Source organism: Tachypleus tridentatus, chromosome 6, assembly GCF_004210375.1.
Source record: "Tachypleus tridentatus isolate NWPU-2018 chromosome 6, ASM421037v1, whole genome shotgun sequence".
NCBI lineage: Eukaryota > Metazoa > Arthropoda > Merostomata > Xiphosura > Limulidae > Tachypleus > Tachypleus tridentatus.
The window spans coordinates 112,222,202-112,247,552 of NC_134830.1; the positions used below are offsets into that span (position 1 = coordinate 112,222,202).

Here is a 25,351-nt window from a genome sequence, read left to right on the forward strand (position 1 = left end):
CGAAATTTCAAAACAAACAAACAAACAACCAAATTCTATGCCTTCTCTTTTATTTCATCTATAAAAGATTGACGAACCTGTCTTATTGTACAGTAGATCTACAGATCTCTCATTTCTGTAGATATTATATAATTTTATGCTTTTTTGTTTTTGTTTTGAAGCAAAGCCACTTTGGGCTATTTGCTGTGACCACCACGAATATTGGATTTTAGCAGTTGTCCTAATGAGGGACGAAGGTGTGAAAATTTCCCATTTATTTATTTATTTTTATGTTACATATTTTTTTCAGGATTTGAACTTCAGACCTGTCTCGTGCTTTTTCAACTAGTTTAAGAGCTAGTACTGATGAATCAATAAATTGTTTCTTGAGTTCTTTCATATTGGTGCCTCAGAGCACTATGGTAGTCAGTCAACTGGAATTAATAAAGTTTTCTTTAAAGGAACACATTAGAGATAAGCAACACAGCCAACAAGTCAACCATTATGAAATAGACAGATTTTTTTGTTGCTGGAGATGTTGTGTGGATGTATGATTTTAGGCAAGCAAAGCAAAGAAATAGACTAGAAGAATTATTCGTTCCTAGCCTGGACGCATGCACTTTTATTTGTTTTGTTGTCATCGGTGATGATAAGAAGGAATTTTGTAGATATACTGATCTGTTGTGGCATGTGAAACTGGTTGGTAAACCTGCTTAGACTAGGCAGAATGATTATGCTAGTTTTGAAGATGGTATGGGGGGGGGGTTATAAACCAAAGCTTCCCTTCCTCTGCAGTGTTTTTCCACATTGCTGCTAGCCAACTGGATTACATAGTTGATCAAACGACTCATACTCATGAGAACATTGAACAAACTATTACTGACGTCACATCTCCAGACCAGTCTGATCGAAGTAAGACAATTACCAGTTTACAGCGAATAGAGATCTGAAAGAACATCAATCAGTTCGTTTCATCTATACCATGTTTTAATACTAGAGTACCAAAAATATTAAATTTATACGAATATTAAGTTAATTTTATTGATGTTGTTTATGTTGATGAATTTCAGATTTTATGTCAGCTAACATAATATATTAATTATTTATTTAAATAGTTTTTTATATTAATGTGTTTGTGTTTTCTTATGGCAAAGCCACATCGGGCTATCTGCTGAGCCCACCGAGGAGACACGAACTCCTGATTTTAGAGTTGTAAATTCGTAGACTTGCCCCTGTACTACTGGGGGCTTTGTGTATTAATATTAGGTACTGTTTGTTGTTATGTCTTTTTTAATTTCACGCAAAGCTACACAAGGGCTATCTGCGCATATTAGCTACTAATCGACGGTTTTAAATGAAGTATATTTCTCTTGTTTGCTCTAAAGAATGTTAAACCTACTTTATTTAGAACTGACTACACAACATGATGCAGAAACAAGATTTCCAAATTTTAATTTCTCTCACGAATTCTCTTTAAAAAGTAAATTAATGAAGAGAAACAAAAATGTTATATTTACTTATTTATTTTGTGTGTGTAAGTATTAATAATAAAGAGTGGTATCTAATAACCTGTCAACAATGAATCAAAATCAGGAACTTAGCTTGTCAATAGCAATAACTGAATAAACAAGTAACATGGCCGCCTAACGACTAGTTGGAATTTATCCAGTGTTTTAATTTAAAACATCTAACACGTGACTGAGCGTGTTCATGATGCCTGTTGCAGGTAATTTGAAACAATTTGTCTTAGATACTATTTTAACACCATACACGTTTAAATTGTTTGCATTAATAATATTATAAATTCTAATTTACTAAACAGGTCTAATTTGTATGAGCAAAGACTTGCGTTTCCCTAGAAGTGAAAATGAAAGTGTAAAGTACTAAAAGCAAGACTAAGAAGCAAAGTTGCTGTCGTTAGTATAGTATTACCATTTCCTTTGTGATAAAGACAAGTAGATAAAAATTAATCTTATCCTTATTTAAGGCAAATTCGAATTTATAACGTAACATTTCTTTAACCATAAATAGAATTACGATTTATATCATTCTGGAGATAAATATTATAAGTCATGATTGTATTTAAATGTCTAACTACATTATACAATTATTGTATTTGGTTCAACAGTAAGGTCATAACCTGAGGACTTTAACATGTAGGAGATCATTGGTATCAGTGGAATGTGTAGATAAAGAGTAAAATTAAGCCTACATAATTATTTTGGGGTTTGGTCAGCAATATCAGTGAGAATGGAATCTCTGTGACACCTTTTTAAATGGTGTATTAATAGGGCAAGCAATAACAGTTATTGCTGCTATTGTGATGCTATTAAGTTAACTTCCATTCAAGTGTCACAAGTAATCTGTTTTCAAATGTTTTGATAATTCAACCTTGAACTTCAAGGCTTGAGTCTAGGCTGTCTGAACGCATATTAACATTAAAATAGGCTATTTGTAATATTTTGTGGTCTAAAAAACTGCTTGAAATTTAATGTTAAACAATTTCTTTGACACTACAATATAATATACAGTACACTTTCTCAAGTTTCAGGCAGACTAGGAAAGTAAATGTTATAATGAGCTTGTTTAAATAGTGTTTATTTCACCAAGCCAAACATTACTGAATTATAACAATTGTAAATTGTTTCTTGTACTACAGTATTACATAACTACTACTGTATTTCGTTCAACCACCTCATATGTAATCAATTTAATACCATCATTTTTTTTGTGTAATTTACTAACAGCATGAGAAAGCACTGGTAAATTTTAATTTATTAGATTATTTAAATTTTTTGAAGTGTAAATGAATGCTCAAATGTTAATAGTAAGATTTGAGTAAAATTTTTCAGGAAATATAAAAATAATCTCACCAAAATACTACCACTATACCTTCTTAATCATTAAATGAGAGAGATTGCAGTAAAATGTTTTTGATAATCTTCAAATCAAAGAGCCAAGGATTAATTAATATAGTTTCTTACCAAGTGGTCATTTCATGGATAATTATAGATTTGAATAAAATCAAATCTATAACTTGAAGTTTTTGTTGTTAAAGTACTGAATTGTTAAATATAAAACTTGTAATGATATTTTGAAGGAAATTCTGTGTAGTGGTTCTTTTTGATCCAGAGTGTAAATTAATTTTTATAACTTTCATGAACTTCTTTGGAAAAAGTTCCAATTAGTGGACTTGTTTTACATTTTATATACTGAATATAAAACATTTAGAAAAGCTGTTTTGTATTTGAATGATATTTTTAAGTAAATACATGTATTAAATAGTAAGACATTTACTGTTTGTTGCAACTATTTTTATATTCATTGTTATATAATTTATTAAAGTGTTGAATTTTTTATTTAAACTTTCTTTTTTCTTTTTACCAAATCCAGGTGTGGTAACACTAATACTTAACATACTTGTGGGTGGAAGTAAAATTATTTTCAATTATCAGAGGCTTTTCCAGTTGCACAGAGCAATCATTCTTGATGATGAGAAACCCACTTGAAATAAAAATGTATCTACAGAACTATTATTATATGTGTAGATGTGTAAGTATTGTGGCTGTGAAAAAAACAACAACATACTATTAAGAAAGTGTTTCTTTTGTGTGTAAAATTTTGTTTAAAGAAGTTAGCTGAAAGTTTGTGTATTAAAACAGCAAAAATCGTATTCTAGATTTATTATTTAAAATGATTTATATAGCTGATGAAAAGTGTTTTTTTTTTGTAAGTAACTTTCAGTGAGATATCATTTGTTTACAGAAGAATCAAAGAATGATGCAGTTGATTATCGACAGAAATACAGAACTCTGAAAAGGAAATTTAAATTTTTAATTTATGTAAGTATTTGGGTTGATGAAAGTTCAAGAGAGTAAAGAAAAGTCACTGTTATTTATATGATCGATAATTTTTGAATACATGAATATTGATGGTTGCTGATATTGGACATGGAATGACTTAACTGCCAAAGATACATTAATTATGAATGAAAGCCAAAAAGGCCATTACTTAGAAAAAGAATACTGGAAATACTATACTTCCTTTTTTTTTACATGTGATCTATGTTTTTATTGTTATACTTTATTTAAGTTTAAACAGATTTGCCTGTTAAATCTAGATCAGTTGAAATGTGTCAGTGAACATTTTACCACCTTTTGTTGTTTTTTTTAATCAAACATGTGGCATCACTTTTCCAGTATAAGAGATCTAATCTATTGTTTTAGGGATATATTCTTGTCACCTTTGATCTGAAAGAGTTGAACATAATATTTCTTAGTTTCACAAAGTTTTATAAACAACTTTTAAAATAGTGAAGTATGTTGACCTTGAGATATAATCAAAGTTTAATTTTAAGATAACAGCGAGGAGTTAAGTTAATGAAGTTTGGTAGTACTGTGTTAAACTTTAATATTTTAAGGTTTTTTTAAATCCCTTTTTTTGTAGTGGTAAAGAATGCACATGTAAAGGGTGTTTGGAAAGTCACTGTGCAGTTTTGTAATCATATTTTATTCAGTCTGTTTCAAGTCAGCAACTGATAGCGATGTTTAGAAACAAAATAAGAAGGATCCAGGCCTGTATTGATGCCAATGGGGGTCACTTTCAACATTGTTTATAATTGTCATTTCATATTTACCTCCTGTATTCTATATTGAAACGTCTGTTAATAAATATACAAGTGCACAGTGACTTTCCGAACACCCTGTATTTCATTGTGAGTTTCTAGTGGAACTGAAAATTAGGAAATCATGGTAGTTGAAGTTACTTAAGATGGCCCAATGTAAATAAGAAAGTGTATAGATGTTGCGTATTACTAGCATCAAAGTTCAAATATTTTTCTAAATAAGTTATCCAGAAAACTACTAATAGATTTGTTAAGTGTGGCAACAATGCCAGAGCCTAGTTCATTAGCTTGTGCTATTCATAGACTTATTGTTAGATGTAAAAGGTAAACCTGATTTGTATTTAGATGTGTATTTCAAACAGTTCTTAAAACACAAATATGAGAAAAGGCAAGATAACAAAATATTTTCTGCCCTAATGAGATCACCCCTTTTTTTATAACAGGCATCAAATTGTCTTTCATCACATCCATGTGCCATACTTATTCAAGAAACATTTTCAAAAAAATTCAAACTGCAGAATATCCAACACATTAGACATATCATTCCAAAGTTTATAACTGGCCAAAAATGTATTTTTTGAAAGAAGGAGTTTAAATCTGGGCTTCCAACATTTGAATCTTGTTACCTTTAACAATCAAATTTATATTTCAACATTTTTAATTTATCATTCAAATAGATCATCCATAAGAAGATTGATTTTTCAAGTAAGTACAACAGTGTTGACAGTGGAATCAAATGTAATCTTTAGAATGCCATTAGTTAAAATACTGTTTATATTTGATTTAAGTATGCTTAGTTTAACTTGCTATAGCTGTGAGTTTTTAAAATAGAATGTAATGTTATGTTGATTCAAAACCATAACAGACATTTTGGAAGAGTATGCTCATGGTTTAACAGCATCCAGTTTTAATAACAGAAAAGAGTTAATAATGATTATATATGCATGTTTTTGTATTGACTTAATTAATCAAAACTTAATTATTTTTAAATGAGTGTAATATACATATGTTGCCCCCACTTAAAAATAGTAAATTTTCCATAAGCAGAGAATTGGACAGTTTAAAAAACTCGTGATCATTGGTCTGATGGGTAGAGTTGATACCACTGCCTACCGGTCATCTTTTTAATTCGCTCTTCTTCCAAACTCTGTTATGTACATAAAGTTATTGTCACACAACTTATAAAAATATTTATCTCATATTTTCATGGTTATTTTTCATGCTTTGATTTTTTAATACACTATAATTGTGCTACTGAATTTTTTCTTCCTTAAAATTTGTTGAATTCCAAATACATTTTGTGATATTTGATTTTTATGACACTTACAAACAATTCAAGTTAAATGTGTTTGTTTTTTTTTTAAAGGAAAATGAATGTTTTCAAGAAGAATTAAGGAAAGCTCAAAGAAAACTTCTCAAAGTTTCAAGGGACAAAAGGTAAATTTGTGCATCCATGTATTAATATTAAGCAAGTTACCAATGTAGAGTGAAACTAGAATGTCAACTGATTATGAGAATGTCAAATTAAATATATTTTTCTGAGATTTATACTTATAAAGATTATAATGCATTGATTGCTTCATGTGTTTGGCATCCTTACTGTTAAGAATATTTTTGGCCAGTAATCCCAGTAATATTTTACAAAGTTCATCCAGCTTAAATGATTTAAGTTAGTCCTAAATACATATATTAAGCTAACAATTCAAAAGAATCCCTATAATAAAATGTACAATAAGAAGAAATAAAACTAAAAACTTTAAAAGTAATTAGATTTAATAAACAGTTTAACCAATACTGTTAATTAAGCTAACATTAAGTATTGTATAGTAAGTATTTATGATACTTATAATCAGTGATGTCGAGAAAACCCACTTGTAAAGAAATATATATGCAAAAACGACTTGTTTGGGTTGAGAAAATTTTTTACATAGAAAAGCGAACAATGTTTCGACCTTCTTCGGTCATCGTCAGGTTCACAAAGAAAGAGGTAACTGACCGGAAGCTGACCACATGTTTGAAAAGGGTTGTGTAACTGAGTGTCGGAATATAGAGGGCAATGTTAGATGTTTGAATATATAATTTTATTTATTTTATTATATTAATATAGGTATAAAGGCATTCCTTTATATTGGTTTATTTTAGGTTTAAGTTGTTGTATAAGTAAGGCTTCTTTAATTTTGTGCTTGTTTATGTTTATTTCTTTATTTAGTGTTTTCTATGGTTATGTTGTGTTTATTTGACTTGCAGTGTTCAAAAACATGTGAAGGTGACTTTTTATGTTCTTTAAATTTGGTTTCTATTTTTCTACTTGTTTCTCCAATATAGAAGTCGTGGCATTTATCACATTGTATTTTATAAATAATGTTGGTGTGGTGTTTGTCAGTGTAGTTTTTTCATAGTATAGACCTCAATTTTGTGCCTGGTTTTTGAATAAATTTGGTATTAACTGGAATGTCATATTTTGTTACTAGTTTTTGCCAAATGTTGGTTATTTGTCTGCTGATGTCAGGAATATATGGTATGCAGCAGTATATGGTTTCGTGATTTTTTGAATCATGAGATATATTTACTTTTGTTGGTTGATTTTGCTTTCTGTCTAGGTGTGTGCGTATAATGTTTTCTACGGTTTGTGGAGGAAACTTATTGATGTTGATGAAGTATTGTTTTATTTTGTCTAATTCATCATTAATTTTATCTGGTGAGCATGGTTTTATGGCTGTGTTTATTTGGTTTCTTAGTATGTTGAGTTTTTGTTTTGTTTCATGTGTTGAGTCCCAAGGAATGTATAGTCCAGTATGGGTGATTTTTCGGTGGATTTCTGTTTTGAATTGTGTATCGGTTCTTGTAATTTTGAGGTTAAGAAATGATATTTGATTGCTTTCTTCCTGTTCACGTGTGAAGTTAATGTTGGGATGTATAGAGTTAATGTGATTGAAAAAATTAAGTATGTGTTCTGTAGATTTGAATCCTGCAACCGTGTCATCTACATATCTGTACCAGTACAGTGGTGGATGTAATGCTTTGTTAATTGCTTGTGTTTCAACTTGTGTCATAAAAATATTGGCTAGAACTGGTGATACTGGGTTGCCCATGCTTAGGCCATTTGTTTGTATATAGTTGTGGTTGTTGAACATGGTTTGTCTTTATCGTGGTGGATTCTATGAGAGTTGCTAATTGGTTGCTGGGAATGTCTGTAGTTGGGTTAGGGTCTCGGATATAGAGTTCTAAGGCTATCTTGCAGGCTTCAGTGGTTGGAACTTCTGTAAAGAGGGATATAACATCGAAACTGGCCATTAAGGCTTTATGATTAAGTTGATTTAAATTAGACTTGAAATTAAAAGAGTCTTTGATGAATGAGCTGGCTGATGTTACATATTTGGAGAATGCCCATACTATGCATTTACCAAGATTGTCGTAATGGACAATCTGGTTTATGAGGTTTGGGGATGCCGTATATTTGTGGTGTGCATGAGTCGGTTTTACGTAGGTAGGAATAAAGTGTTTGTGAAATTGTGTTGGCTTTTTTCATTTTTAGTAGTAATTTGTTCAGTTGCGTCTCGTGTGTCTTTGTTGGATTTGTGTGTATTGGTTTAAATTTGTTCGTGTCTGATAGGATGTTCTTCATTTTTTGGATGTATTCATTCGTGTTCATTATGACTATAGCGTTACCTTTATCTTCTTTTAGAATTTTTATGTTTTTGTCTTGTTTTAGGTTTTTAATGGAATTAATGTCTCTTTTTGTAAGGTTGTTTTTTAGTTTTCTGTTTTGTGAAATTATGTCGATGGTTTTGTGAGAAAATTCTTTGAAAAAATCGTTTAAGATGTTGTTTTTAGGTGTTTCTGGAAAATATAAATTTGTAATTTTACCTGGGAAGTTTGGCTGTTGGATGTCAATAAAATTATCTAAGTTGTCTTCTTTCTGTTGGTTGTTTTTGGTTGTTTCCTTGTTTTTCTTCTCTGTAGAAAGTATCACAAGTCTTTAGCTAGATCTTCTAAACATGTTTTGATTTCTATGGTTGGAATGTACCTAGGTGCTATTGCGATGTTGAGTCCTTTGTTAAGTAGATGTATCTCGTCTGTGTTTAATTGTCGGTCGGATCTGTTAATTATGCGGTTAGTCAACGGTTTGTCGTGTTGGTGTTTTTTCTGTTGTTTGCATCTTAGTTTTTCTAGTTTTTTCTTGAGGCAGATCTTTATGTCTTTGTCGTTCTTAGTATTGATTTGGTTTATGTTTCGATGTATAAGTCCATAAATCTCTGGTTTAATGCAGCATGCCAGTTGATGGTCTAGGTTCATTTTTTGTTTTTGTAAGTCATGTAGTTCTTTGTATTTCGTGTTCAACATGGCTTTAAGTAGTTTTTTCTGTAAATTTTGGATAATGTTTGGAAAACTATGCTTACCAGATAAAATTAACGATGAATTAGAGAAAATAAAACAATACTTCATCAACATCAATAAGTTTCCTCCACAAGCCGTAGAAAACATTATACGCACACACCTAGACAGAAAGCAAAAGCAACCAACAAAAGTAAATATATCTCACAAATCAAAAAATCACGAAACCATATACTGCTGTATACCTTATATTCCTGACAACAGCAGACAAATAACCAACATTTGGCAAAAACTAGTAACAAAATATGACATTCCAGTTAATACCAAATTTATTCAAAAACCAGGCACAAAACTGAGGTCTATACTATGTAAAAACTACACTGACAAACACCACACCAACATTATTTATAAAATACAATGTGATAACTGCCACGACTTCTATATTGGAGAAACAAGTAGAAAAATGGAAACCAGATTCTAAGAACATGAAAAGTCACCTTCACATGATTTTGAACACTGCAAGTCAAATAAACACAACATAACCATAGAAAACACTAAAATACTAAATAAAGAAATAAACATAAACAAGCACAAAATTAAAGAAGCCTTACTTATACAACAACTTAAACCCAAAATAAACCAATATAAAGGAACGCCTTTATACCTATATTAATATAATAAAATAAATAAAATTATATATTGAAACATCTAATACTGCCCTCTACATTCCCACACTCAGTTACACAACCCTTTTCAAACATGTGGTCAGCTTCCTGTCAGTTACCTCTTTCTTTGTGAACCTGATGATGACCGAAGAAGGTCGAAACTTGTTCGCTCTTCTATGTAAAATATTTTCTCAACCCAAACGAGCCGTTTTTGTATATATATGATATTTATATTTTACCATAATAATTTTATAGATATATTTGTAGTTGACAAAATACAAAGAAGCTGTATAAGAAAAAATAGTTCAATTAGAATATCACTCTCTAATTTTACTTTTCAACTGCATAGACTTTGTTTTTAGTTTTAATTGTGGTCAATACACAATGCATTTTTTGAAGGGTTTTTTTTCTTATGACATGGTTGTCTGCAATTTTAACACATACTAATTTATACCAAGTTGTTGAAGTTTTTCATTCAGATTACTGTTGTATTTGATTTAGCAGTGATTGTTTAATTACTTCCAAGGAAGCAACAACAGTCTTGGGTTTCACAATATTTATAAATTAGTTTTGAAATTGAACAAATAGTAGTAAGAACAAATCTTCATGATTTGTGTACATCTTGTTTTATTAGCAAAACTTTCTCTCATACTAGCCTTGGACTAGTGATTATAACACTATCCTTAATGGGCTAGAGGCTTAAAGTTAATGTATAACACTAAATACATATGAGATACTGTACAGTAATCTCTCAGGTTTTGGATTTATTTTGTTAGTTAAAAACTGGTATATATTTTTTCCTTCTACATTATTGGATTTTGTATTAACATTTACAAATTATATTTGAAAAATGTTCATTAATCAAGTTCTTAATTGTTAAAATTTTGTAGGCTAACTCTTCTGGTAAAACTTAGGTAAATGAAAAGTTATTAGGTACCATTCTCCCACAATAAAATTCAAATCAAAGATAACATAAATCTAAAAAACAAGGTTCTACCATATCTATAACACTAACTCTTGTGTGTGTAGGCCATTTTAAAGGGTAAAAAAATGTAATTATTATCTTAACATGTTTATATTATTGAATGGTAGTTAATTGAATTTGTTTACTGAATTTAAAGTTAAATTTTAACATTTTGATTCACTATAATAAATATTAATGTGTTTTCCAGTCTAAGATCACAATTGTATAAAAAGTATAAGTATTAAGAGGGCTAAATTGAAATATTTCAAGTTTCAGTTTATTGTAAATGTTCTTCTGTACTACACTAGTCATCTTCTATATGTTTTTTTTTCTGTAATAAAACAACTGTACAAAAGTCATTTTAGATTGTAGAGTTTTTATCCTCAAATTCCTCTTAAATTTTGCATTACAAATGCCAATCTTACCCACAGTTCACTCCCGATACAAATAACAATACTAGACCTTACTAGGTGGATGGTGCAAGGCAAATGTTTCTGTGAAGTGCCACTTAAAAATGCAAAATGAAGGATAATGCTAAAGAAACACAAAAAACTTGCAGTCTTGACATTAACTTTATATTGAATTTCCAGCATTCTTTGTTTAAACTGATGCTTTAAAGGACAATTATTATGTAATATGAGAAACATTAGATAACCAAACCTATTAAACTGAATTATGATGCATTCCTTTACATTTTATTTCACCTTTGTTTAAGTATTGTCTAAATAAATGTTTTCTGTCAGCTTCCTTTTAGATCGCCTACTTGAACATGAGAAGGTAGAATCATCATCAAGTGACTCAGAAGCAACTGTTTCAAGTGATAGTGAAGTTGAACAAAAGGGAGATCACCTCCCAACAAAGAAGTAAGTTTAGAATATAAAGAAATTTTGTAAATAATAACATTTTGTTGTTTTATTAATATGTTAATATTTCTAACATAAATAGCATTTTCCTTGAAGTTCACAGTTGAAAAAAAAATGCATTTTTTTCTGTTTCATTTTTGTATGTAGTGTATTTAATGAACATATTTGCTTATGGTTGATTTCATGTTTATGTTCTAAAAAGCACTATAACCCTGAAGTTTCAAAATTGTGAGCTGTGAGCTTTTGATGTATTAAACAAGATTACTTCATATCTTTTACCATAGGATTTTTAAATTTAGTTCCCATTGTACTTAACAAAAATGCTATAGTTTACTATTTTTAAGTAAGAAATTTCTTGTATTTGGATGTGTTGTTTGAATATAATAAACTATTTAAAGTATTTTCTTTCTTTTAACTGGTTCATTACCACATATATATAGATAAACAACCTTCTCAGTGCCAGATTTATTTACAGATTCACGCTAAAAAAGATAAAAAGAGTTTTAATATTTTACAACTTATCCGAAACTTGAAATTGGTAAATTTTTGGGTTTGAAATGGGATACTTTTTCTTCATGATGGTACTAAATTTCAAATGTGCACATAGATAATATTAGACTTTTTAAAGTGGGAAGAAAGGTTATATAGCATGCCATGTAACAGTGAGAGAGTTATTACATACATTTTAAAGTAAAGTATATCACTGTGTAAGGTCTAAGATAAAAACAAATGGTCTGTTTATTTTGGAAGTGTTTGAAAGTCAAACTTGAAATGGTATATAAAAGATGAGAGCATTAAAACCAGAATTATATTTGTTTGGGTTATTTTCATGCTTTGATAAGATAATCATGACTAAAAATTGTATTTGCTTTCAAATAGTAACCTTCTGTCAAAGCACAAGAAAAATATTCCTTTGTGTGCAGATGTTCTTAGATCTGCATCACCACACTTGACAGGCATTTCATGAAAGATGACATAACTGTTCAGTGTGATAAGTGACCTGAGTAAGTGCAAATGAATTAAGGAGATAAAATTCCTATCTAACATTTATTGGTATTTTCATTTAAACATTGTGCCAAACAAGTGATTATTAAAATGTATATGACAGTAAATTAATAAGCATATTATATTCTGAATATATCAGTTTAAAGATAAGTAGAATAGTCTGCAAACTTTCCAAACACACTCACTACTTTTGTATAAATATTGTTAAAGGAAGGGAAATATTTTCATACTCTTTTGTGAGTTTAATAGGATTTACTTTGAGGAATTTAGGATCTTATTAACAAAACTACAGAACTTGTGCATTTAGTAACTTCCTAGTATTTCAGAATTATCAATATAATTTGGTTTTACCACACTGTGACAAGCTATGGTGCAAATTTGATTCATAGTACATTGTTTGACCTTCAGGCTTTGTTGGGAATTTTAACCCATGTTTATTAAAGCACTAAACAGAATATTAGGCTTGACCTTAATGCACTGTAGTATGTTTTTGTTTAAGAGAACAAGTTTTAATATAAAATCAAAGTGTGCTTCATGTTACATTCTACTGTGATAATAAAAAGTTGTGTTGGGAATGACATGAGAAGAAAGTAACATTTCATCAGTGACACTATTTTTTGTACTCATGGGTTTTGTTTCCTAAAATTGTAGGAAGTTTTATATTAAGAGTTAGAAAAATCATTCAAAGAGATGTTTGTTGTTGTTTTTATCAATTTAGGAGGAAGTCTCAGCCTGTTCCAAGCACAGAAGCACAAACAGTTTCTTCTTCAATTGAAGGAATGGTCACATCTACTACAACATCTGTGAGTTTTCAAATAAGAAATTCTGTTACTTTATTACTGAGAAAATTGTTAGTTAATAAACATTATTTTATCATAAGACATTTTTCTATTTGAAAAAGCATACAACTAAGAATAGCTTTAAATCAAAGCTATTACACTTTCAAAAAAGGGAGTGAGCCTTTTTTTCTTTTTTTTTCTTTGAAGACTTCAGGTGATTCCTTTGCTTCCAAAAAGAAGAAAGCTTCTCGGAAACCCCCTCAACCCAAACCAGGTACCTGTTTGTGAACCTGATACCATTTTTCTCTATATTTTTACAAAATTATAGATCAGTTATATCAATTTTCTTATGTTTTGCATACAGCATATATCAGTGTTACTCTCTTTCCCACTTAACTCCACATTGCACCGATAAAAAAACCAAAAAACTACTTATATCCAAAGTATTACTGATATTATCACAAATTATGTGGAAAGTTTGACACTATCAGCTTAGTTATCAGGTGCATGTGATAGTGTTACCTTGCTGGTGTAGCAAGTAAATTCAGATATGTGTGTTATACAAACTAACTTGTGTCATTCTTACCTGCTGTTATGCTTACTAGTCAGAACAATGTTTGTTACATAATAACACATTTGTCCATGTACACCTGTAGGTAATATGCTGTTGATAGAGTAGCTATTCAGTATTGTATTTGATAAAGGCTAGAACTTTGTTAGCTTTTAGTTACATGGATGTGCCATAATAATTTGAAATTCCATGTTTTTCAGTGTTCAAAATTCCAAAACCTGAAATAAGACAAAGAAACAAGGTAAAAATGGGTTAAATAAGAAGACCAGCTCACAGTTTCCGTCTAATGCTGGCTATCCTGGTTTCTTTTTCTTACACTATACAAAAAAAGTGCATCAGTAGCTTTAACTGTCACAGTTAAAAGTAATATATATGTTACTGTAAAAATAACATATTGAAGTGAACATTTATAAATTGTTTTAGGTTATACTGTAACATAAACAACTTTTAGCTACAATTGAGTATCGTTCAATAAAGAAACAGGCAGCCTCACATCATATAGTGAGTGATTACTCAAATGATAGTGTAAGAATACTCATCTTGAAGTGACTGTTATAAACTCTTAGCTATTTAAGCTAAGTAGTGTTATATCTTTAAAACTGAAACCACACATTTTTGTGTCTATCAACATACATCATAGAGTGTCCTGCAGCCAAAGCAACTCTAGGACATAGTTGTTATTAACAGGAGTGGTAGTTTAGAGATTTCCCACTTTTGTAGCTTGAATTCTGCTAGTTCAAACTATAACATATTTTCGGTGAGTCCGTTCTATTGGATCCTTACTTCATATATCAAACTTTCAAGCCAATCAGTTAAGAAGTTCACTATACATAAAAGTTCCAATTTTGACTGAATGTTTTTCATTTTTGTGTGTGTGTTATTTCTTTACACTGAGAGTATTGAAAACTTTACTTAATAGAAAAACATACTCTAATGGATTTTTTATCAAATTTGGTCTAAACATAGGATACACAAGCAAAGTAATTCAATAAAGAAATGCCCAATTTTTGACCAAAATTTTTGAGCACTATAAGTAAAAATTCTTTTGAATTATCAGTCTGTTTTACTACAGCTTCACTTATGAGTGAAAGTGGACTATTTTTAGTTGTTATCATTTGGATTAAAAACAACTGATTTAGAACAGCAAAACTATTGGGTAAAGCATGTGCAGATACATTAGTATGTTTGGTCAAGCAAACAAGATTAGCAGTTTCTAACTCTAGTTTTTGAAGGAATCATACAAGAGAATAGTTATTATTCATTACCAACTTTTAACCACAAATTTGCTAAATTTTATGAAATCCTCCCAGTTGAAGAGCATTTAACATTACATGGTATTAGCTTAAGCAGTTAGTGTAAATAATGGTGCTTGATACATCTCTACAGAGAGTGTATGGGTAATGACAAGAAACTGTTAATCTAGATTCCATGACATCACTATAAAAGAAATTAATGCTGTTTCAGAGAGGAAAACTACCATCATATATTTTAAAGAATCTGGTTGGTTTTTAAAGTGTAGGTCTGTTCTGAATAATATTTTACCCACCATTATGCTCCAAAGAACAAAAAATGTGGTCTAGCTAACTAATGAATGAATATGTGCTAAAAAATTCTTATCAATATTATAAGTGCAGTTACCAGTTTGACTGCCAATTTTGATTTCATTCCTTTAATTTGCATATTCAATCTTTTTTTGGATGCAACTTTTTCCACAACTAAGGTATTTTTATTAGATTTTGCTTTATTGAATTCCAAGGAATGGGTTCTGTAGGCTTACCTAGGTAATTATAACAGTTAGAATTTATTTATACCTGTCGTTTTCTACATGCATACATATGCTAAACCAAATCATAAATGCATAAAAATCAAGTATTAAATCAGAAGATTATAATTTAGTAAAATAACATTGAATGGCTTTATTATTATGACACACTTTACCAGTTATTAAAACTTCATATGTCACAGCATTTACAAGTAAACCTGTCATGATAAAAAAATACTTTGGGCAATACATAAATAGCCCTGAGATATGTAAAGTTAAATATGCTGATAAAATAACAGTTGCTAGTTCATGATGGTTTTATATTTAATTTGGAGAAAACTGCACAAAATTAAAATTGATAAATAAAATTAAAAAAAAAAAATTCAGAAACATTATAGCTTACACTTAGTTCTCTCTGTAGTAGATCCTTGAATCTGTATTTGTGTAAAGATCAAATATGTGGGTATTGGATATATATGTATTTTTAAAGTAAATATTTAAATTATACAAATTCAAACCATTTCAGTTGTTAAATACACTGTGGTGAAATATTTGAGAAATTACTAAATAAATTACTCTTCTTGTGTAAACCTTTTTCAATGATAAATGAAATTCTCAGACATAAGCTTGTTTTCATAACTTGTATCCAGTTTCAAGATTATACAATAATTCAACCACATTGACTAAAATATAATGTTAGTTGTTTATACTTGTAATTGTAGTCATTAAAATGAAAAGTCTTTAATGTTCATATTGAAGTACCTCATTACAACAAACTTATAGTAATTTTCATCATTGTTAATTAGTCAGTCAACAAGCACGCCCCCCTGAAGTTCAGGATGCCCCACCTCTCACTCAAGGTGATGGACATATGACTGCTGAAGAAATAGAACGCCATCTTGAGGCCAAAAAATCTCTTAGAGATCTCATCCCAGAAAAGACTCCACTCACAGTACCAGCTGAATTGTTTAGCAATGAACCCACAGGACCAGATAAGTAAGTTACTGAAAGTGCTGTTTCCAGTACAACAGATGAACATTTATTATCACTGTTCTTGGAGTATTATCTAAGCGTAATGTTTTCATACATTTTATGAACTTATTTTGCGATCAATATTGTAACAGTGTGAAAATAAAGATATTTTAGACTTTTTTTTATATGTATAATTAAATTGTAGAACTCTATAACTAGAAATTTTTATTCCCTTCCATCAGTTAATATTAGTTTAGATCTATTTAATTTGTTCCACTCTATTTTCTATCTGACCACACTAAACATAAACTATATGCTTACCAATGTAGTTCTGGTGTTTCTTAAGACTTTTACATGTATTTTAAAAAAAAGCTTTCTTATAATGAAAGCTTTTAACAGTGAAATTCTCTTTATAGTACTTTGAGCCAGAAATAAAAATAACCAATGAAGACCTGTATATTCAGAACAGTCCCATAATTCCTACAAACATTTTAATTGGTGTTTGCATTTACATATTGATAAATCTATCTTGAAGTAACTTTAAGAAGTTCAGGATTTGTGCATTACCTGTCAAATAAATCAGTATATATTATGTTATAGGACAGACTGTTACACATGATACAGATTTTATTCTCTTTCTGTTGGTCTAGTCTCCTATCTCTACTAGCCTATGTTGCAATTTTATCTCAATTTCTATTAATTTAGACTATCCGTATTTCCACATAAGCATAAATCTTAACTGACAAACACCATTTTAATAGGTTAAATTAACTGTATGTGATTTTTAAACTAATAATGTACAAAAGTTTTAGTTGTTATTAAGTGTAAACTGATAAACAAGTACAAGTGGAACTAGCTGTATATTCCCTCCATGTGAATCTTTTAATATTGTGTAATGCAATATAAAGCTATACAGTCTATATTTACAAGTGTATTGAGAAGTTCCTCCAGTGATGTAGGGTTAAAGTTCCAACAAATCTGATGCCATTAATTATTTCTGTCAAATACATAAAGACATCACAATTTTAAAATATTTGAATTACTTAATGTATTTAATGAATATTGAGAAGGGAGTTAACAATATTTGACTAGAAAAAACACAAAACCAACTATCGAAATAGATATAGCAAAATTAGTTAATTGTTTTCATACTTGATATAATTTTTCTTATACTCTTCTGGTATGTCTCATCATGAGAATGTGTTGAAGTTATTCAAAACTTTGTCAGTCAACGTAATATTTAATTAGATCATTGAAACTATAATTAGGTGGTTAAACAACAGAAATGTTAACATCAATTATGTGCAGTTACAGCTTGGGTTTAAACATACATACATACATGAATAGTAGATACTGTGTGTGAAAGAATCTTAGTCTAAAATCTCTTGGCAAAAACTTAGCAAAATATTAGCTTATATTATAGCCATGAGATTTAAGATTAGCAAAATGTGGTATATTTGTAGATGTAGAAAATTTTAACATGATTATATTTGATGAGAAAATAGTGCACTATAGTTCATTAAATGCTAAACCAGTTTACCAGTATTGACTCATTTAAAATTACATCAGACAATAATGAAACTAAGGTTGTATCATGATTTTAAATACAAATACTGTAATATTTTACATGTAAAACTGGTTGCACTCAAGTTTTTTTGTTTGTTTTTTTAGATAAACCGGTTTCTCACAACATTTTTTTTCCCTTCCCCCAGTGAAAGTGATGTTCCAACTCAGGGACCATCTCCAAAAGCTGGATTCCAAGCAGGTCCTGACGATAGTAAACTTATTATTGATCTTCCTGAATGATTTGGGAAGTGTAACTTACTTTCATTAATATTTTATAACATTTACATGTTTATTCTAATTTATAAACAAAAAAACTTTAAAAAGGAGCACTTGTGATGACCTAGAATACTTATGCATTGTGAACATTAAGTAACTAACTGATCCTACAAAGTAAACTCATTGTTACCTTGGAAGGTTTGTTATGATGTGTAAGACAACTATCTATTATGTACTGAATACATTATTTGGAAGTTTGAGTATTTCTTAAGTTTAAAATTTATTATTATGTATTCATCTTTATAATTGGCATGTTTCCTTTCACAGATATGTGGCTAATGCAATATTACATATACAGCTTTAATTAGCATTAGTGATGATTTTACAAGATCTAACCAAAAAACATAATATTTACTTTAATTATTACAAATAATGAGAAGTTTAACATGCTTATTAGTATTACAGCACATTTCTGAGATTTAAATAGTTATACACCGTAAAGATAGAGGTTGTAAGTGTAATGTTTCTGGTCATTTTATATATAAACAGTAAAGCCTCAATGGCAACTCTGAAATACCAAGATCAACTGTCACAAGTAAAATTTAACAGGAGACTGCTTCTGAATACAGCCATGGTATGGAGTCATTATTGTCTAGAATGTTTAAATCACAGTTAAGCAGAAAGGTTATTTAATACACAGTAAACCAACTGTTTGACATATTACATAAAGTAGATGTTGCTTTTACAACAGCTACTTTATTTATGACCAAGTTCTCTGAGATTTGTATGCTGTTTAAAGGTAGTTAGTTATCCTTAAGCTTTGGTATATATATATAATCAGTTGTACCAAAGTTTGAATTTTGGGCTTAATTGTAATTCCAAGAGCCAAAATACATCACACTAATTTCACAGGTTAAGTGGATTTAAATAGCATAAACATCCAGTAAACATCTTATTCTAACTTTATAAGTTGACTATCATCCATAATTTAGGATATTATGATCAGAGAGGTATTATATTTGATAGATGAAGTAACAAGACAATGGAAAAAGCAAATCCAATGTTAAAAAGTCATGCAAGTTACACATCACTGACTTTATAAATACAGGATGTTAGGATTTATTTTGTCATTAGTAACTTCCATTTGAATAACAGCAAAATAGAATGTTTCATTAATATGCAAGGTCTTTATCTTATAATTGAAAAAAATTGTTAATTCATAAATATATATTAAAATTACTGAAGTAGGGTAAGTAAAAAAAAGGCAAAAGATAAAAATTAAGCATAGAGAATGGATTTTGTCATTTGTACACAAAATGAATGAACTGTAAATAAGTTACTTAAATTTGCTAATGATATTAAAATCTTGGATGTTGCTGCTTTACAAAATGAGTTGGTCATATAAATGGCAGATAGGTTTTTAGTTATAATAAATGCAAGATATTAGATGTGTATTGTTATAATTTAGATTGGAGTAACCCTAAAAATGTGTCATGAAAGAAAAGGATCTTGGTGTAATGACTGATCAGTCTCTTAAGCCATCCAAGCAGCATACTGTTGCTAAAGGTATGGCAAATGGGATTTTAGGTTGTATCTACAGAAGTATTGTATACAAGTTTAAAGATGATATAATTTCATTGTACAGATCACTGGTTAGACTGCATTTGGGATACTGTGTTCATTCTTGGGTTCCTTACCTTAGGAAAGAGTTCAGAGGAAGGTTACTGAAATGATACCTAGGTTGGAGGGGTTGTCAGTTGAGGAAAGATTAAGATCCTTAAAATTTTCTCTTGAAACAAGAGTTAGAGGGGATCTGATTGAATTGTTTAAGATGGTAAAAGGAATTGATAATATTGATGCATCTTATATTTCATTTAGCTGCCAGAATTATAGAATGTGGCAAGACAGAATCTGTCCTCAGCTACATCAGGGTGGTTAGCCTAGTGAATTGGATGCCTTCAGATGTAAAGGAGGCAGTAAATTTGAGAGAGTTTAAAAGAAAGCTTGATAGATATACAATGGTAAAGGGTGGCTTTAAATTTTGTTTAATAGTTTTAGTTTGGCTTACTCTATCTCAACCAGGGGTGTGAGATAGCATTCGTTTTGGCCACCTTCACCTTTATTCTTAAATAAATAATTACTATGAGGGGTGTGGGGCATAAAAAAGGTTGGGAACCCCTGCTCTCCCTAAACACTATGTACAGTTCACAAGTTCAATAAATATTTATTTTTATTAATGTTTTTGGTAAAGCTGTTCCTTCTGTGTGAATGTGCTAAGATAAAACATGTAAGAAGTCATTTTTCAATCATACAGTGGCACACTTCATGTGCCTTTGAATCTGACTTGCTGTCCACTTAGTCATATTCACAAATAGAAAAGTTTCAGGTTGATATTCTTTATATTGGTTATTGCTGGTGGGAGTTTTATAGTTAGCTGGAAGACTCTTAAGTTACTTTCTCAATGATACCTCTGTTGAGCCTTGAAGTTTACTGTAACAAAATGAGCTTTAGGAAACTTCAAGTCATCAGTACCAAGATGATCTATAGGAGTAGTAAAAGGAACAGTAACAGAACTGAAAGTTATCTGTCACAATGTGAGCTACAAGTAATGAACTGTTACACATTTTCAAGCAGAATGTTCTTAAGTCTGTACAAAGTAAAAACTTCTAGTTTGGTTAATACCAATGTACAATTAAAAATAATTCACTTATAGGTTATGTCCACTTCCAGTATTTTAAACAAACTAATGGAGGTATTCTGTAGCTTTTACTAATAAATATTTAGTCAAGGAATGAGCAACTGGCATACTAAATGACTAAATTCACAATTTTATTTCATTTAACACAAATTATTAATCACAAGCAAAAACATAGTGTATGATACATAATTCTTTCATAAATTCAGTGATAGCATTTTGTCTTCACCCAGAAGTCACTCCCTTACTACTGACTTACATCTCTGATGGCTAATCTTCCCAACTTGTACTGGTTGAAGTTTAAACATTCTGTCATTTCTGAGGTGGGCCCAAACGTGTGAATGCTATTCTAGAAGAAACTGCTTATAGTTTCATGATACACACTAATGAAAATGAGTTTATAGCATAATGATGAAAAAATAATTTTCTTTGAGGAAATAAACTGATCTTTGTCAGTGCGCTTTTATGTAAAATATACATAAAGAACATCACACTAAAGCATCTTATTTACAAAATTATTCTGAATACTTATCCCAAATACAAACATTTATTCTACAAACACATAAATACTATGCCTCAGGAAAAAGAAAATTAACCCAAAATATAAGGTTTACTTTAAAATTATGCTAAGCATAACAAGACAAATATGAAGCTTTAGCTATGACCCCAAGGTTTTTCTCTCTGAACACTGAGAGAATGCAAAGCTTTTGACTTCGACACTCTTGACCTCTCAGCCATTACACCACAATGAATACTCACTATCTACCAATATGTCTCATACTCCACCTGCATTTTAGACATATATCTAGAAGTTGCATTCATTTGAAAAACAAAACTGACAATATGATGTGATTAATTCAATCTTCATTAATACATGTTTAATTAATATTAACTGCATTGTGTTTTAAAGATATAGAAAGGTAATTGAAACTAACATCTACAAATATACAATATTAATTTGTTTAAAAAAAAAAACTAGTCACAGCATGCTTCTTTACACCCTACACAAGAAGTATAGTGTATGGAACTTTTCCAATATATATGCAATAAATAAAAAAATAATTATGAAAGTGATGTTCATGGTTTATCAGTAACAGTAACATAAAATACAAATAGAACTTCAACTAGTGAGAAAATATTATTGTAGTATAGGTAAGCTAGAAGTGGGACTGCCATTGAAGCACTATTTGCAGTTATCTGGTACAGACATGAGGCTTAACGTATCATTAACATTTATGATTTTGCTTTTTAACCCTTTCAAAGCCAACCATTTTGAATTCTCAGGCACCAGTGAAAAACAGACAAAGAAGTGAGGGTACCAAGTATAGGTTTATGGAAAGCCAATGGTTAATTTTTTTTTGTACTACTTGAAGATATAAGACATTATAAAGATACAATTATGCTCAGTTTGTTTTATAAAGAAGAAAAACAGCATCCACTTAAAAGCAGATGGTTAGATTCAATGCCTGATCAAAGTGTTTAGACATTTCTTTACTGAATCCAAAAACTGAGAGGTCTGAGTAAGTCATCAAACCTGCACCAATGAGACTGGTACAAGCTGAGAGAGTACCAATACACAACACAGTACCATGCTTACCTACTGATGCTACTCTGTTTGGAATGGAGGCTCACAACAATTAACTATTTTATCTGAGAAATAAAACTTAAAAAAAAAAAAGTAAAACAATGAGGTGATAGTTTCACAAAACATGTGGCTTTCCTATTTACTCCTAAGCATTAACAGAGTTTAAACTTTGAAGTCAACAGCACGGAAATTGAAAATATATTTTCTGTCAGCTAACAATACTGTATTAAACCACCTGTAGTCTTTAAAGAACAGAAAACCACCATTATAAACCAGTGCCCCGTACAATATTGAAAATAATTCAGTAATAGTAATATATTTTACAATCTTCATTACATTATAGATTCCACACAAGATGCCATTCATTTACCATGCTAAGTACTGATAAATAATATTTCTGGAAACATGAAACAACCGTAGAGTTTGGTTCAGTTTAAAACACTAACCTGCTCCTTAAAAAAGCACTGATTAATGGTTACATTCCACCACTTGTAACTGAAATTCCATTGCTAATGCAATCTCATTTTAATGTACATGATGTGCAAAACCAACTGGCACTGATACCATTTACTTCAGAATTGTTTGTAAAGTATGTGTAAGTTTAAAGTGCCCTCTAACAACTAATAAACTTTAGACTTCAACCACCTCTAACACTGCTTATCTATAAAGCTAATGCACCTAAATAATGACTAAATACAGTACCTTCTCTGTTGAAGTGGCACTTAAAACGTTTTTATATACTTTATCAAGAATACATTTAAAGAACACAAAGATTAAGATTAGAACAAGGAACATCACTTACTCTCTACAGGACAAACAATTCTGTTCAAAATGTTAGAGTTTGGCAATGTATTTTTTGTTGTAATACTTTAATTAAAGTTACCATTATACATAAAACATCAAAAGCTCCTTACATCTTGCAAGTTATGTTTCTAAAGCTGTCCTTTCCTAATGACATTTTTTTTCTCATAATCCATTGTACTTAAATTCAAAACATACTGAAAAAAATGAAACACACAGCAGAATGCTAAAATGTATACTTGGTAACAAAATACAAAATTATGAACAGTAGCTAGCTAGTTGCAATTAAAGACTGGAAACAGAAGTTAAAATTAAAAATGTAGGTAAACTAATGAGGGAAAAGCATTAATCACAGAAAATATTCACAGTGAGTTGAACTAAAAAAGGACTTCCACGAGGAAGTTTGCAGCTTTAGAAAACCTCTTAACGGCATTCCCACACCTTGACTGACTGATCTACACTGCCTGTGACTACGTAAGGAGAATTCCGGTGGAAATCTGAAATACATGGAATCACAAATACTAGCTTTTCACCCTCACTAAGAAATAAAAATTATTAAAAAGACAAAGTAATTTACACAAGCTCACAATGGTGTTATTGTCTAGAATTATTTACATGTTCTACAGTAGTTCTATGCAGAATCTGATATTGATGTACACTTTTTCTCCATTATGTACTGGCTTTTCACAAAACATCATATGTACTATTATATAAGTGAATCATTTTTGTTGAAATCTGGTCACATTTGTTTATACTTAAAATGCTGACAACCATTGGCTATAGATTTCTCTAGACCAATCACAACTTAAATTCAAACATAATAAAAAAAACGTTTATTGTGGTAAACCAAATAATTTGATCTAAGTAAAAATTTTCCTTCCCAATTTGTAAACAATCCTGACACGATAAAAAAATGAACATTATTTTCAAAATCTGCATAGCTGAATTATGTAAAATCCATTACTAAAACCAAAACAACTTTTATGAAATTTAAATGCATAAGCCTGTTTTAACAGACTAGCTGTTAACATTTAAAACTGAATACTTAAAAGTATATATTATTACAAGTTGAAGCTATTAAAGTATATAAGATTGTTTTTAGAACAGGTACAATGTATCAGTCTTGGGTACCTGCTCTAAAAACATATCTTGCTGTAATAAAATATACTAAATCAGTCAATAAACTCAAAACAATTATCTGAAAAATTTAATTGGAAGATTTTTTTTTGTAATCACAATGTCAGTTCTTGTCTTTATTACCATGAAAGCTTAATATTAAAGTTAAGTCTTTACTATTAAAAATTAACACTTATGTTTATAAGTTACTCTAAATCAGTGGTTCCCAACCTTTTTTATGCCCCTTCACCCCTAAAAAATTTTAATATATTCTCGCACCCCTCACAGTAATTATTTATTTAAGAATATAGGTGAAGGTGGCTAAAACAATTTTTTATTAGTTTTAAATGATATATAAACAAAAATGAAACATTTGGAAAAGAAAAAAAAATATTACAAGAACCTAAAAGATGCATAAACCCTACATGGCCTACAAACAAACAAATTTTCATCCATACATCCCTGGTTGGGAACCACTGCTCTAAATACTTAATATATATTGCTGCTTTTTCTTTGCACATCTCAATATTAACTTAGGTTTATGTGCTTTACTTTTATTTTAGTTTAGTTTCTATAATAGTCAATTGCCATCCATTCAACTAAATTTCAAATATAGAAACTATTTCCATGCTACTGAATATAAAACAAAGCAGGAAGACAAATAACATTTTGACATGTTACACCATACTGGATTCTGTTTTTGAGTTTTACAAAGCACTAAAAACGTGACCTTGCATCACAATTTATTATTTGGACAAAATATATTTAGAACCTATTCATACAATATGCATGTCTTTACAGCAATTTAATCTGTATATCACAGTATGCAAAATTTGTTTCAAAAATATACCCT

General features: G+C 29.9%; 2 protein-coding genes across 15 annotated transcripts in view; one reads left to right on the forward strand and one right to left on the reverse strand.

Moving 5' to 3' along the window:
• Positions 1-1,569: 1,569 nt before the first annotated feature.
• Positions 1,570-20,538, forward strand: LOC143253320 (uncharacterized). Of its 2 annotated transcripts, none has more exons than XM_076507009.1 (8): positions 1,570-1,705; positions 3,745-3,821; positions 5,970-6,040; positions 11,311-11,430; positions 13,154-13,238; positions 13,422-13,488; positions 16,354-16,543; positions 18,232-20,538. In XM_076507009.1, exons 1-8 carry the CDS (start codon positions 1,690-1,692, stop codon positions 18,323-18,325), a joined length of 720 nt encoding a protein of 239 aa, XP_076363124.1. In that variant the 5' UTR covers positions 1,570-1,689; the 3' UTR covers positions 18,326-20,538. The 2 variants fall into 2 exon arrangements, with proteins under 2 accessions (XP_076363124.1, XP_076363125.1); XM_076507010.1 differs by having other exon boundaries at positions 18,191-18,329.
• Positions 20,539-21,109: 571 nt separating this feature from the next.
• The window catches only part of LOC143253318 (lissencephaly-1 homolog), a 96,708-nt gene continuing 92,466 nt past the window's right edge, over positions 21,110-25,351 (reverse strand). For 10 of the 13 annotated variants that reach the window (XM_076506999.1, XM_076506997.1, XM_076507007.1 and 7 more), the window contains one exon: positions 21,110-23,879. In XM_076506999.1, coding sequence (XP_076363114.1) covers positions 23,806-23,879 — 74 coding nt within the window. In that variant the 3' untranslated portion in view covers positions 21,110-23,805. The remainder of the gene's footprint in view (positions 23,880-25,351) is intronic. The other 3 variants (XM_076507008.1, XM_076507001.1, XM_076507002.1) reach the window with 2 other exon arrangements.

Bases quoted from the DNA above. Each gene is read 5' to 3' on its own strand.
- LOC143253320 (XM_076507009.1), top strand. The intron at 6,041-11,310 runs GTAAATTTGTGC...GTTTTCTGTCAG, and splicing joins AAAGTTTCAAGGGACAAAAG to CTTCCTTTTAGATCGCCTAC. The intron at 11,431-13,153 runs GTAAGTTTAGAA...TTATCAATTTAG, and splicing joins GATCACCTCCCAACAAAGAA to GAGGAAGTCTCAGCCTGTTC.